This window comes from Scyliorhinus torazame, chromosome 2, assembly GCF_047496885.1.
Source record: "Scyliorhinus torazame isolate Kashiwa2021f chromosome 2, sScyTor2.1, whole genome shotgun sequence".
NCBI lineage: Eukaryota > Metazoa > Chordata > Chondrichthyes > Carcharhiniformes > Scyliorhinidae > Scyliorhinus > Scyliorhinus torazame.
The window spans coordinates 100,281,788-100,294,090 of record NC_092708.1 but is presented as its reverse complement, the minus strand read 5'-3'; the positions used below and the strand labels follow the sequence as shown (position 1 = coordinate 100,294,090).

The following is a 12,303-nucleotide window of genomic DNA, read 5'->3' as shown; positions in this document are numbered from 1 at the left end:
ATTTAAAACCATATATACAGCAGACATCCCCCCCACAACCACAGACCCTCAATTTGTGTCCAACATTTCAGTCTGTATAAAGCTCCAAGCCTCCTCAGGCGTTTCAAAATAGTGGTGCCGATCTTGGAATGTGACCCACAATCGCGCTGGCTGCAGCATACCGAACTTCACCCCCTTCCGATGGAGCACCGCCTTGGCCCGATTAAAGCCAGCTCTCTTCTTGCCACCTCTGCACTCCAGTCCTGGTAGATTCGGATCTCCGTGTTCTCCCACCTGCTGCTCCGCTCTTTCTTGGCCCATCTCAGGACACACTCTCTATCCATAAAGCGGTGAAACCTCACCACTACAGCCCTTGGTGGCTCATTGGCCTTGGGTCTCCTTGCCAGGATCTGATGAGCCCCATCTAGCTCCAGGGGGCTCGGGAAGGCTCCCGCGCCCATCAGCGAATTGAGCATCGTGCTCACATATGCCCCGGTATCGGGCCCCTCCACTCCTTCGGGGAGACCCAGAATCCGAAGATTCTTCCTCCTCGACCTATTCTCCAGGTCCTCAAATCTTTCCGCCCACCTCTTGTGCAGCATCTCGTGTGCCTCCACCTTCACCGCCAGGCCCAAGATCTCATCCTCGTTCTCAGAGGCTTTCTGCCGCACCTACCGGATCGCCGCCCCCTGGGCCCTCTGGGTCTCCACTAGCTTCTCAATCGCCACCTTCATTGGCGCCAGCATTTCTGTCTTCAGCTCCTCAAAGCAGCGTTTAAGAAACTCCTGCTGCTCCTGCGACCACTGCGCCCACACTGCTTGGTCTCCACCTGCCGCCATCTTGCTTTTCCTCCCTCGCACTTTTCGCTGCTCCAAGATCCCTTTTTTCACCGCTCCACTCCTGGTCCAATCCATATACTGTCGGGGGGACCTTGCTGTCACCTTCCCACACTGGAAGCCGTCGAACAAGTGCCGTTGGGGCCCCTCTAGAGAGCCCTAAAGTCCGTTCCTGGCGGGAGCTGCCGAACGTGCGACCTATTCAGGCATGGCCGCAACCGGAAGTTCGGTCCTCTGCTATTTGTGATTTTTATCAATGACTTGGAGGAGGGGGCTGAAGGGTGGGTCAGTAAATTTGCTGATGACACCAAGATTGGTGGAATAGTGATGAGGTGGAGGGCTGTTGTAGGCTGCAAAGAGACATTGATAGGATGCAGAGCTGGGCTGAAAAATGGCAGATGGCGTTTAACCCTGATAAGTGCGAGGTAATTCATTTTGGTAGAAAAAATTTGAATGCGGATTACAGGGTCAACAGCAGGGTTCTGAGGAATGTGGAGGAACAGAGAGATCTTGGGGTTCATGTCCACAGATCTCTGAAGGTTACCACTCAAGTGGATAGAGCCGTGAAGAAGGCCTATAGTGTGTTAGCGTTTATTAACAGGGAGCTTGAGTTTAAGAGCCACGGGGTTATGCTGCAACTGTACATGACCCTGGTGAGACCACATTTGGAGTATTGTGTGCAGTTCTGGTTACCTCACTATAGGAAGGATGTGGAAGCATTGGAAAGGGTGCAAAGGAGATTTACCAGGATGATGCCTGGTTTGCAGGATAGGTCTTGTGAGGAAAGGTTGAGGGAGCTAGGGCTTTTCTCTTTGGAGCGGAGGAGGATGAGAGGCGACTTAATAGAGGTTTATAAGATGATGAGGGGGATAGATAGAGTGGACATTCAGAGACTATTTTCTCGGGTGGATGTAGCTGTTACAAGGGGGCATAACTATAAGGTTCAGGGTGGGAGATATAGGAGGGATGTCTGAGGTAGGTTCTTTACTCAGAGAGTGGTTGGGGTGTGGAGTGGACTGCCTGCTGTGATAGTGGAGTTGGACACTTGAGGAACTTTCAAGCGGCTATTGAATAGGCACATCGTGTCATTCTGGTGTGCTCTGAGTGGGATAGCTTGATCTTGGTTTCGGACAATGCTCGGCACAACATTGAGGGCCGAAGGGCCTGTTCTGTGCTGTACTGTTCTATTCTATTCTATTCTAATCAAACTTTGTGGCCTGGACACTGCCTGGCCCTGGAGGTGTCAGCACCACAGAGGCAGCAGCCAACAGTCAAACACTCTAGAGCTGGGCTTCAGCATTGGGGATAACCCCATGACCAGAGGGTGAGTGTGTGGACCAGGGGAGCGTACCTGAGCTCACTTTACCTAATGTTCCTGACAAGGGTCTAGGGGTGGGGTCTAGGGGCCCCTGCAATGGCCAGGGTGTATGTGCAGGGCGGGGTCTCCTAACACACCTGGCTCATTGGATGGCACTATGAGAGAAGGCATTGCACGTAAAGGTGGGGGAGGCTTGGGGGCTTTGAGGATCCCGGGGTGGAAGCCCTGACTGATTGTTGATCTCTCGACTTATCCAATTTCTTACAGATAAAATAGGATGGATGGTATTGTCAACCCCGCAGCGGCAGTCTGCGCGGTGCTGGTGAGAGCCCAGGTGGCCAGACGCCCGAGAAGGCGGCAGCAGCATCAACGCAGGCTCAAGGCAGCACGCCATGTGCAGGGGCTGCCGCACATCCAGCTGCCCACCTGGCCAGGGAGAGATCTGGACGGGGAGGCCAGCAACAGCCCAAGGTCTACAAGCGCTGCTGGTCTTTCGAGGAGATGTTGGAAAGCATGTGCCGCAAGAGACTCTGCCTGAACAAGGGGACGATGCGGCATCTGTGCCATATCCTTGCGGACTTGGTACCCCATGGAGAAGGATATCCGCTTTCGGTGGCCGTGAAGGTCACCGCAGCCCTGATCTTTTATGCCACCAGTTCATTCCAGGGCTCGTGCAGGGACTTGTATGGCATATCACACCCTACAGCCCACAAGTGCATCCATGAAGTCATGGATCCCCTATATGCCCAGGCAGCTGACTATATAAACTTCGAGCTGGACCAAGCCCATCAAGATGCCCGACAGCAGGATTCTCCGCCATCGCCAGGATACTTCAGGTCCAGGGGGTAATTGATGGCACATGTCGCCATGATGCACACTGGGGCATCAGGAAGGGGTTACATTCTCTGAATGTTCAACTCATATGCGACCATGTGCAGAGTTGGAGGATGAGCCCGGGGTGACCCGCTGGACCTGGGTAAGGAGGACAGGCAGCAGCAGCGGGGGCAAGGCTCCAGCATGCCTGGAGGTCTGGAAGGCCCTCATCCTCGCCCGCTTCTCATAGGATGAGGCTTCATCCATCATCTCACCTCCTCCCCTCCACCCCAGTCGCCCTTCCCCGCAGAGTCCCCACTTCCTCTCGCAGTCCTCCCTTCCCCCTACCCCATGATCACCCCCTTCTTCCACTGGCTACCCCATCCATCCACCCATGCATCCCATATTCCACCCCTCTCCTGCTATGCGGAGTAAAGTGACAGAGGCTTCATATGTACCAGGTGTAGAATGTTTTAATTGTGCACTTACAAAACCGTAACTGTCCTGAGTTAACGATGGTTCCACCCTGTTCTGCCGCTGACCTTGAGATGCACCCGGGTAAGGAGGGAGACCGCCATGGGAGGCTCTGGGTCGGCCTCCAGTTCTCCCTCCTCCCGGTCGGTACCCGTGGGGCCTTGGACACTCCATGGGATGGAGTGGTAGCTGGTGTGAGCACCAGAGCCCATGCGTCATCCAGCCCTGCCATTCCTGGCGCTTCCCAATTGCCTACACCATGGTGTCGACGCCCTCAGCGCTGCTAATGAGTGACTGGGACATGCTCTGGAGTGCTTCGGCATTGCCCACGTGTGCCTGGGACATGCTCCGCAGCGTCTCGGCAATGTCCACTTGTGTCTGGCACACGTCTCCTAGAGACTGGACATGCTGTCGAGGCCCTTAGACAAGACCGTCACTGATGGAGACACGCCTTGGACATCACCACTCGTGACGCTTACGTCGTGCTCCAGGCTTTCCACCACGGTCGCCACACTAGCAGTGTTGGCCTCAGTGCCATGCATGGCTGGCGTCATCTCCTGCACCCGTAACCTTTGGGACTCCTCCAATCAGATATGCACTCACTGGAGTGTCGCTGATATCCCCTCTTGTATCTCACACCCGTGTCCTAGCCTCTGCGTCAGCTCCAGGATAACCTTGTCCTGAGGTTCGGCATCTGACTGGGACCCAGCTGCATCTTGGGATCCAGCAGATCTCCGACTGCTGACTCCCTTGGATGTTCCTGTCTCCACCTGATGTGCATCAACAGCTGTGTAGTGCTTACCAGATTGTGCCCCAGAAGCCTATCCACTAATGTCATGCACCGAGGTGTGTGCCTCTATGCTGCTGGAGGCTGGGGTGACAGCTGTGATGGAGGCATCGTCGGAGCTCTCCTCCCAGGTGTCCACACCCTAGCTGATTCTGCGAGAGAAAGGGCATGTGGTCAGTGAGAGGGAAGGACCATTTGTCCGACATGCACAGCTCACTTGAGATAGGTCACTTAGGTGAAGGGGCAGTGGATCCTCACCTCTGCGGACGTCGCGCCACCCACCTGAGTCCTTTCCTGTCTATATGTGACAGCTTCTCCAGCATTGTAAGCCGCACACCTTATGCATGGGGGGGTAGGGTAGTCTATGGCATGCAACATATGTGGGCACCGCTGATGGCCATGGGTGGGTTGTGCTGTTGGGTGCCAGGTGCGGTATTATGCTGGGAGTGGTCCCAGACGCCAACCCGTGGGAGTGGTCCCAGCCGCCAAGTCGCAGGCAGGACCGATGCCTGGGGGCCAGAACTTCCCTATGCGGCCCAGTGGAGGTCGTTCATCTTCCTGCACTGGACTGAGGTCCTCCTGGTCATGCTGCCCGAACTAACAGCAGATGCCACGGCCTCTCAGGTGGCATTGCAGCCCTGTGTCTGATCCGCCGACCCCCTCGGGGGAACAGTGTGTCCTGTCTCGCCTTCCCGGTGACCAGCAGCTTGGCCAGTTCGGCAACCCGAAGCTTGGAGCAGACCTCCGTGGTGGCATGGCTGTTTGCAGTCTGGAATGTGTTCGGAGGGAGCAGTTTATGTGCTGCTGCTCCTTGTTAGCGGGGAGCTGCTGGGCAAGGTCCAGCAGCTGGTGGGACGGCCATTTCCATCATGATGCCCATGGGGGATCATTTCCGTCCCCAACTGACGTGAGATACTGGCCCAGTCTCACCGGGTCAGCCGTCGGGAAACACCCAGGAAGTCGTAGCGGCTGCCGCACAACAGCTTCTCCTGTTAGATCGCGCACAATGTAAAAGCAACTCAGAATTCTAAGAAAAAGTAAATTTGTTCTTTCTCTCAATAGATCCTTAAAAAAAATTCTTGATCCATACATTCACTAAAAACTAATCAGTTATTCCTTGGGACATACCCTATCTGTGTACCAAGTTTCACTGAAATCTGTCCATTAGATTTTGAGCTACATCTCTCACAGACTAACAAATATGGATGAAACCACCTTCAGTGGCGGACGTAATAATGAAGAGATATTACATAAACGAGGCTTGTGTTTCCTGGAATATTGAAAATTTAGGGGTATTTTGAGGTTTTTAGAATTTTGTAAGTAATCAATAGGTAGAAAGAGAGAAATCTTTTTTGTTTGACCAAGACAACAGGGCTTAGCCTTAAAATCAAAGCTAAACCATTCAGAAGACAAACCAGGGTTCATGCAAAGGGTGGTAAAAGCAGTGAACTATCTCCCACAAAAACCTGGATGTGCCTAAAGAGAACTATACACAGAAATTATAATTCATGAGGACAGTAATGCCACAATGTGCAATCTCCTGACCTTGAAACCACTTTCATGACTGGGGCGGCGTTATCAATGTCTCTCAAGTAAACTGCTGCCTTGGATTTTCTGCTATTAATTCTTCTTAATTGAGATCTTAAAATACACAATAGATCTCACAAACAGAGGTCCACAGCTGTATTATGCAGGTGAAAAATACTACTCATTGTCCATGCCCGTTATTATTTCTTCATGAGAAGCAGTCATATACACTTATACTGACTGACTAGATTCTTCAAATAATTGATGCTATGATGTGTGGCACTAACCCAGACTCTCAATAGAATTTTCATAATCAGAAAGTGGTTTCACTGCATGAGCTTGCAGTTGATCTGTCACCACAGATACAGAATCGTACATGTTTATGCTCACTACCATAGTATCCGTTGCAATTTCTTTGCTTTACAACAATCAGTGATGATAACATTATTTAGTTGGCTGAAAAATTAGATGTTTGATTGATCGGGAACTGGCGCAGCAGCTCCTGGTGAGCTAAAACACCTTAGTTACATTCTTAAGAAGAATCAGATTTAACTAGAAACAATGACCACGATCCGCAGGTGCAAATCATGTAATGCCCACTAAATCCCAGCTTCTTTGGGTCCCATGATCCTCATGAATTATAATTTCAACATCTTTAAATATCACAGCTGTACTGGGAGAGGTCACCTCGGAGGGCTCATACAGCGAGGCAATATGGGTAGAGCTCAGGAAAAGGAAGGAGGTAGTCACAATGTTGGGAGTTTACTATAGGCCTTACAACAGCCAGCGGGAGATAGGGAGACAGATATGAAGGCAGATTTTGGCAAGATGTAAAAGTATCAGGGTTAATATGGTGGGTGATTTTCCCTATATTGACTCACTTAGTGCTAAGGGTGTGGATGGGGCAGAGTTTGTAAGGAGCATCCAGGAGGGCTTCTTGAAACACTATGTAGATAATCCAACTGGGAACTGGACCTGATATTGGGGAATGACCCGGCCAGGTGGTCAGTGTTTCAGCAGGGGAGCATTTTGGGAACAGTGACCACAATTCAGTAAGCTTTAAGGTAATGATGGCTAAAGATAAGTATAGGTCCTCAGGCAAAGGTGCTAAATTGGGGGAACAAACAAACAACAAAGAACAAAGAAATGTACAGCACAGGAACAGGCCCTTCGGCCCTCCAAGCCCGTGCCGACCATGCTGCCCGACTAAACTACAATCTTCTACACTTCCTGGGTCCGTATCCCTCTATTCCCATCCTATTCATGTATTTGTCAAGATGCCCCTTAAATGTCACCATCGTCCCTGCTTCCACCACCTCCTCCGGTAGCGAGTTCCAGGCACCCACTGCGTAAAAAACTTGCCTCGTACATCTACTCTAAACCTTGCCCCTCTCACCTTAAACCTATGCCCCCTAGTAATTGACCCCTCTACCCTGGGGAAAAGCCTCTGACTATCCACTCTGTCTATGCCCCTCATAATTTTGTATACCTCTATCAGGTCTCCCCTCAACCTCCTTCGTTCCAGTGAGAACAAACCGAGTTTATTCAACCGCTCCTCATAGCTAATGCCCTCCATACCAGGCAACATTCTGGTAAATCTCTTCTGCACCCTCTCTAAAGCCTCCACATCCTTCTGGTAGTGTGGCGACCAGAATTGAACACTATACTCCAAGTGTGGCCTAACTAAGGTTCTATACAGCTGCAACATGACTTGCCAATTCTTATACTCAATGCCCCGGCCAATGAAGGCAAGCATGCCGTAAGCCTTCTTGCCTACCTTCTCCACCTGTGTTGCCCCTTTCAATGACCTGTGGACCTGTACTCCTAGATCTCTTTGACTTTCAATACTCTTGAGGGTTCTACCATTCACTGTATATTCCCTACCTGCATTAGACCTTCCAAAATGCATTACCTCACATTTGTCCGGATTAAACTCCATCTGCCATCTCTCCGCCCAAGTCTCCAGACAATCTAAATCCTGCTGTACCCTCCGACAGTCCTCATCGCTATCCGCAATTCCACCAACCTTTGTGTCGTCTGCAAACTTACTAATCAGACCAGTTACATTTTCCTCCAAATCATTTATATATACTACAAAGAGCAAAGGTCTCAGCACTGATCCCTGTGGAACACCACTGGTCACAGCCCTCCAATTAGAAAAGCATCCTTCCATTGCTACTCTCTGCCTTCTATGGCCTAGCCAGTTCTGTATCCACCTTACCAGCTCACCCCTGATCCCGTGTGACTTCACCTTTTGTACTAGTCTACCATGAGGGACCTTGTCAAAGGTCTTACTGAAGGCTAATTACAACAATATTAGGCAGGGGCTGAAGAATGTAGATTGGGGGCAAATGTTTGAGGGCAACATCTGGCATGTTGGAGGCTTTCAAGTGTTAGTTGATAGGAATTCAGGACAGGCACGTTCTTGTAAGGATGAAGGATAAATATGGCAAGTTTTGTGAACCTTGGATAACGAGAGAAATCGTGAGCCAAGTCAAAAAGAAAAAGGAAGCATTTGTCAAGGCTAGGAGGCTGGGAACACACAAAGCAACTGTGAAACACAAGGAAAGTAGAAAGAAACTTAAGCAAGGAGTCACGAGGGCTAAAAGGGGTCACAAAACGTTATTGGCCAGCAGGATTAAGGAAAATCCCAAGGCTTTTTATATGTATATGAAGAGCAACAGGGTAGCCAGGGAGAGCATTGGCCCACTCAAGGACGGGGTGGGATTCTATGTGTGGAGCCAGAGGAAATGAGCGAGGTATTAAATGAGTATTTTGTGTCAGTATCACCAAAGAGAAGGACTTGGTGGATGATGAGTCTGGGGAAGGGTATGTAAATAGTTTCGGTCATGTTGAGATCAAAAAGGAGGTATTGGGGGTCTTGAAAAACATTAAGGTAGACAAGTCCCCAGGGTCTGATGGGATATACCCTGGAATACTGAGAGAGGCAAGGGAAATTGCTGGGGCCTTGAGAGAAATCTTTATGTCCTCACTGGCTACAGGGGATGTCCCAGAGGATTGGAGAATAGCCAACGTTGTTCCTTTGTTTAAGAAGGGTAGCAAGGATAATCCAGGTAATTACAGGCCGGGGTGCCTTACGTCAGTGGTAGGGAAATTATTGGAGAGGATTCTTCGAGACAGGCTTTACTCCCTCTTGGAAATAAGTGGACCTATTAGCGAGAGGCTACATGGTTTTGTGAAGGGGAGGTCGTGTCTCAGTAACTTGACCCAGTTTTTCGAGGAAGTGACACAGATGATTGATGAGAGTAGGGCAGTAGATGTTGTCTACAGGGACTTCAGTAAGGCCTTTGACAAGGTCCCCCATGGCAGTCTGGTACAAAAGGTGAAGTCACACTGGATCAGAGGTGAGCTGACAAGATGGATACAGAACTGGCTCGTCATAAAAGTCAGAGGGTAGCAGTGGAAGGGTGCGTTTCTGAATGAAGGGTTGTGACTAGTGACGTTCCTCAGGGATCAGTGCTGGGACTTTTGCTGTTTGTTATATATATAATGATTTGGAGGAAAATGTAACTGGTTTGATTAGTAAGTTTGCAGACGACATAAAGGTTGGTGGAATTACAGATAGCGATGAAGACAGTCAGACGATGCTGCAGAATACAGATGCGTTGGAGACTTGGGCGGAGAGATGGCAGTTGTAATTTAATCTGGACATAGTGGAGACCATGGCGAAGGCGGAAGGAAAAGAGTGCCCCCACGGCACAGCCCCGCCCATGGATCGGTGGGCCCCGATCGCGGGCCAGGCCACCGTGGGGGGCACCCCCCTCCCCTCCCCCCCCCCCCTCCCCTCCCCCCCCTCCCCTCCCCTCCCTCCCCTCCCCCCCCCCCCCTCCCCTCCCCTCCCTCCCCTCCCCCCCTCCCCTCCCCTCCCCTCCCTCCCCTCCCTCCCCTCCCCCCCCCTCCCCCTCCCCTCCCCCCCCCCCCCTCCCCCCCCCCCCCCCCCTCCCCCCCCCCCCCCCCCCTCCCCTCCCCCCCCTCCCCTCCCTCCCCTCCCCCCCCCCCTCCCCCCCCTCCCCTCCCCCCCCCCCCCCCCCCCTCCCCCCCCCCCTCCCCCCTCCCCTCCCCTCCCCCCTCCCCTCCCCCCCCACCTCCCCCCTCCCCTCCCCTCCCCTCCCCCCTCCCCCCCCCCTCCCCTCCCCCCCTCCCCCCCCCCCTCCCCTCCCCTCCCCCCCCTCCCCCCCTCCTCCCCTCTCCCCCCCTCCCCCCTCCCCTCCCCCCCCCTCCCCTCCCCTCCCCCCTCCCCCTCCCCCCCCTCCCCTCCCCCCCCCTCCCCCCCTCCCCTCCCCCCCCTCCCCCCCTCCCCTCCCCCCTCCCCCTCCCCCCCCTCCCCTCCTCCCCTCCCCCCCCTCCCCCCCTCCCCTCCCCCCTCCCCCTCCCCCCCTCCCCTCCTCCCCTCCCCCCCCCCTCCCCCCCTCCCCTCCCCCCCCTCCCCCCCCCTCCCCCCCCTCCCCCCCCTCCCCCTCCCCCCCCCCTCCCCTCCCCCCCTCCCCCCCTCCCCTCCCCCCCCCTCCCCCCCTCCCCTCCCCCCCCCTCCCCCCCTCCCCCCCTCCCCTCCCCCCCCCTCCCCTCCCCCCCCCTCTCCCCCCCCTCCCCCCCCTCTCCCCCCCTCTCCCCCCCTCCCCTCCCCCCCCCTCCCCCCCCCTCCCCCCCCCTCCCCCCCCCTCTCCCCCCCCTCTCTCCCCCCCCCCTCTCCCCCCCCCCCTGAGACCAGATCGCCCTGCCCGGAGCCCGCCCACGCCGCCTTGTCCCGCCGGTACGAGAGGTAGTTTGATTCTCGCTGACGGGACAGGCATTCCAGCAGCGGGACTTCGGCCCATCGCGGGCCGGAGAATCGCCGGGTGGGGCCCGCCAACCGGCGCGGCGCGATTCCCACCCCCGCCGAATATCCGGTGCCAGAGAATTCGGCAACCGGCAGGGGCGGGATTCACGCCAGCCCCCGCCGATTCTCCGACCCGGCAGGGTGTCGGAGAATCCCGCCCCTGTTTTCTGCAAATTCATGTGGAGAGATGTGCAGAAATGGTCATCTGAGATACACAAATTGATGCCTGTCCTATAATTATTTGATGAAAGAAATAAAATTGAGAACTTGCCACAAAGGGAAATAATCAATACACAAATAGAGGTTATTTTTGCTATACTGTTATTTATCTTTGGCTATAACTGGTCATGATATAGGTTATTGTTAACTTTGCACGAAAATGCTTTACCTTACGATCGGTATCAAGACACATCATCTTTTTAGCTTCAGCAAGAGCCTGAAGTTGTTCATAGTCAACTGGTTTGTACTTCTGACTTCCAAGGCCATTTCTCATTCTTATTACCAGCTTCTCTAATAGAAAATTATAAAAACATAAAAACTATCAATGCATGCTCAGGATTCATTGTGCAAGGGAAAACAAAGTGTATGAGCAAATAAAAAGTAAACAATTATGAGTTTGTGATTAACATCTTAATTCTTCCAATTAATACTTAACCTTATATAGCATCATAAAACAGTTACAGCACACAAAGAGACCATTCTACCTGTAGCGTCCATCTCTGCAAGAGCAACTCAGCCAGTCCCCAAATCCCCTGCCTTTTCCTCATAGCCCTGCAAAATTTATTTTCTAAGATAGTTAACTAATTTCATTTTGAAAGCCAAGACAAAATCCACCTCCATCCTGCTCTCAGACAATGTACTCCAGATCCTAACCACTCAGTGTCTAAATAGGGCAGCACGGTAGCATTGTGGATAGCACAATTGCTTCACAGCTCCAGGGTCCCAGGTTCGATTCCGGCTTGGGTCACTGTCTGTGCGGAATCTGCACATCCTCCCAGTGTGTGCGGGGGTTTCCTCCGGGTGCTCCGGTTTCCTCCCACAGTCCAAAGATGTGCAGGTTAGGTGGATTGGCCATGATAAATTGCCCTTAGTGTCCAAAATTGCCCTTAGTTTTGGGTGGGGTTATGGGGATAGGGTGGAGGTGTTGACCTTGGGAAGGGTGCTCTTTCCAAGAGCCGGTGCAAACTCGATGGGCCGAATGGCTTCCTTCTGCACTGTAAATTCTATGATAATCTATGAAAAAGCTTTCCTCCTGTTGCCTCTGGCAAATCACTTTAAATTGGTGTCCTCTGGTTCTCGACCCTTCCACCAATGAGAATAGTTTCACCCTATCTACTCTGTCCCGACCCCTCATCATTTTGAACTTTCCTATCAAATGTTCTTTCAACTTTCTCTTCTCTGTCTTCCGGTGGCAGTACGTAGAGGAAACATGCAAATGAGATGGCTCCGGCCAGGCTTTTGCTTTTTCAGCCCTTTTCACCCAATTTCAGGGGGTACTTTTGCTTAATTGCCTGATCGATGGTATAAGGTGCTCAAATACAGGCCAGAAGTACCAGGGCAAAGAAAGTTGAAGAAGCAAATTTGTTGATGGAATCGGAGGCTCCTCGGGGCTCTTCAGTGGAGAAAATGGCAGAGGCAGCTGTTGCAACTCCATCCACTCAACTAACGGCTGGGATGTTTGCCGGCATCTTGGCGGCAGAATTCGAGAAGCAAAGGCAGTCAATAGAAGGGG

At 52.7% G+C, this 12,303-nt stretch overlaps 1 protein-coding gene across 8 annotated transcripts in view; it reads right to left on the bottom strand.

Annotated features, from left to right (window-relative positions):
- The window catches only part of LOC140390043 (coiled-coil domain-containing protein 148-like), a 301,551-nt gene that overhangs the window by 260,653 nt on the left and 28,595 nt on the right, over nucleotides 1–12,303 (bottom strand). For 6 of the 8 annotated variants that reach the window (XM_072474916.1, XM_072474899.1, XM_072474930.1 and 3 more), the window contains exon 3: nucleotides 10,960–11,081. In XM_072474916.1, coding sequence (XP_072331017.1) covers nucleotides 10,960–11,081 — 122 coding nt within the window. The remainder of the gene's footprint in view (nucleotides 1–10,959; nucleotides 11,082–12,303) is intronic. The other 2 variants (XM_072474954.1, XM_072474947.1) reach the window with 2 other exon arrangements.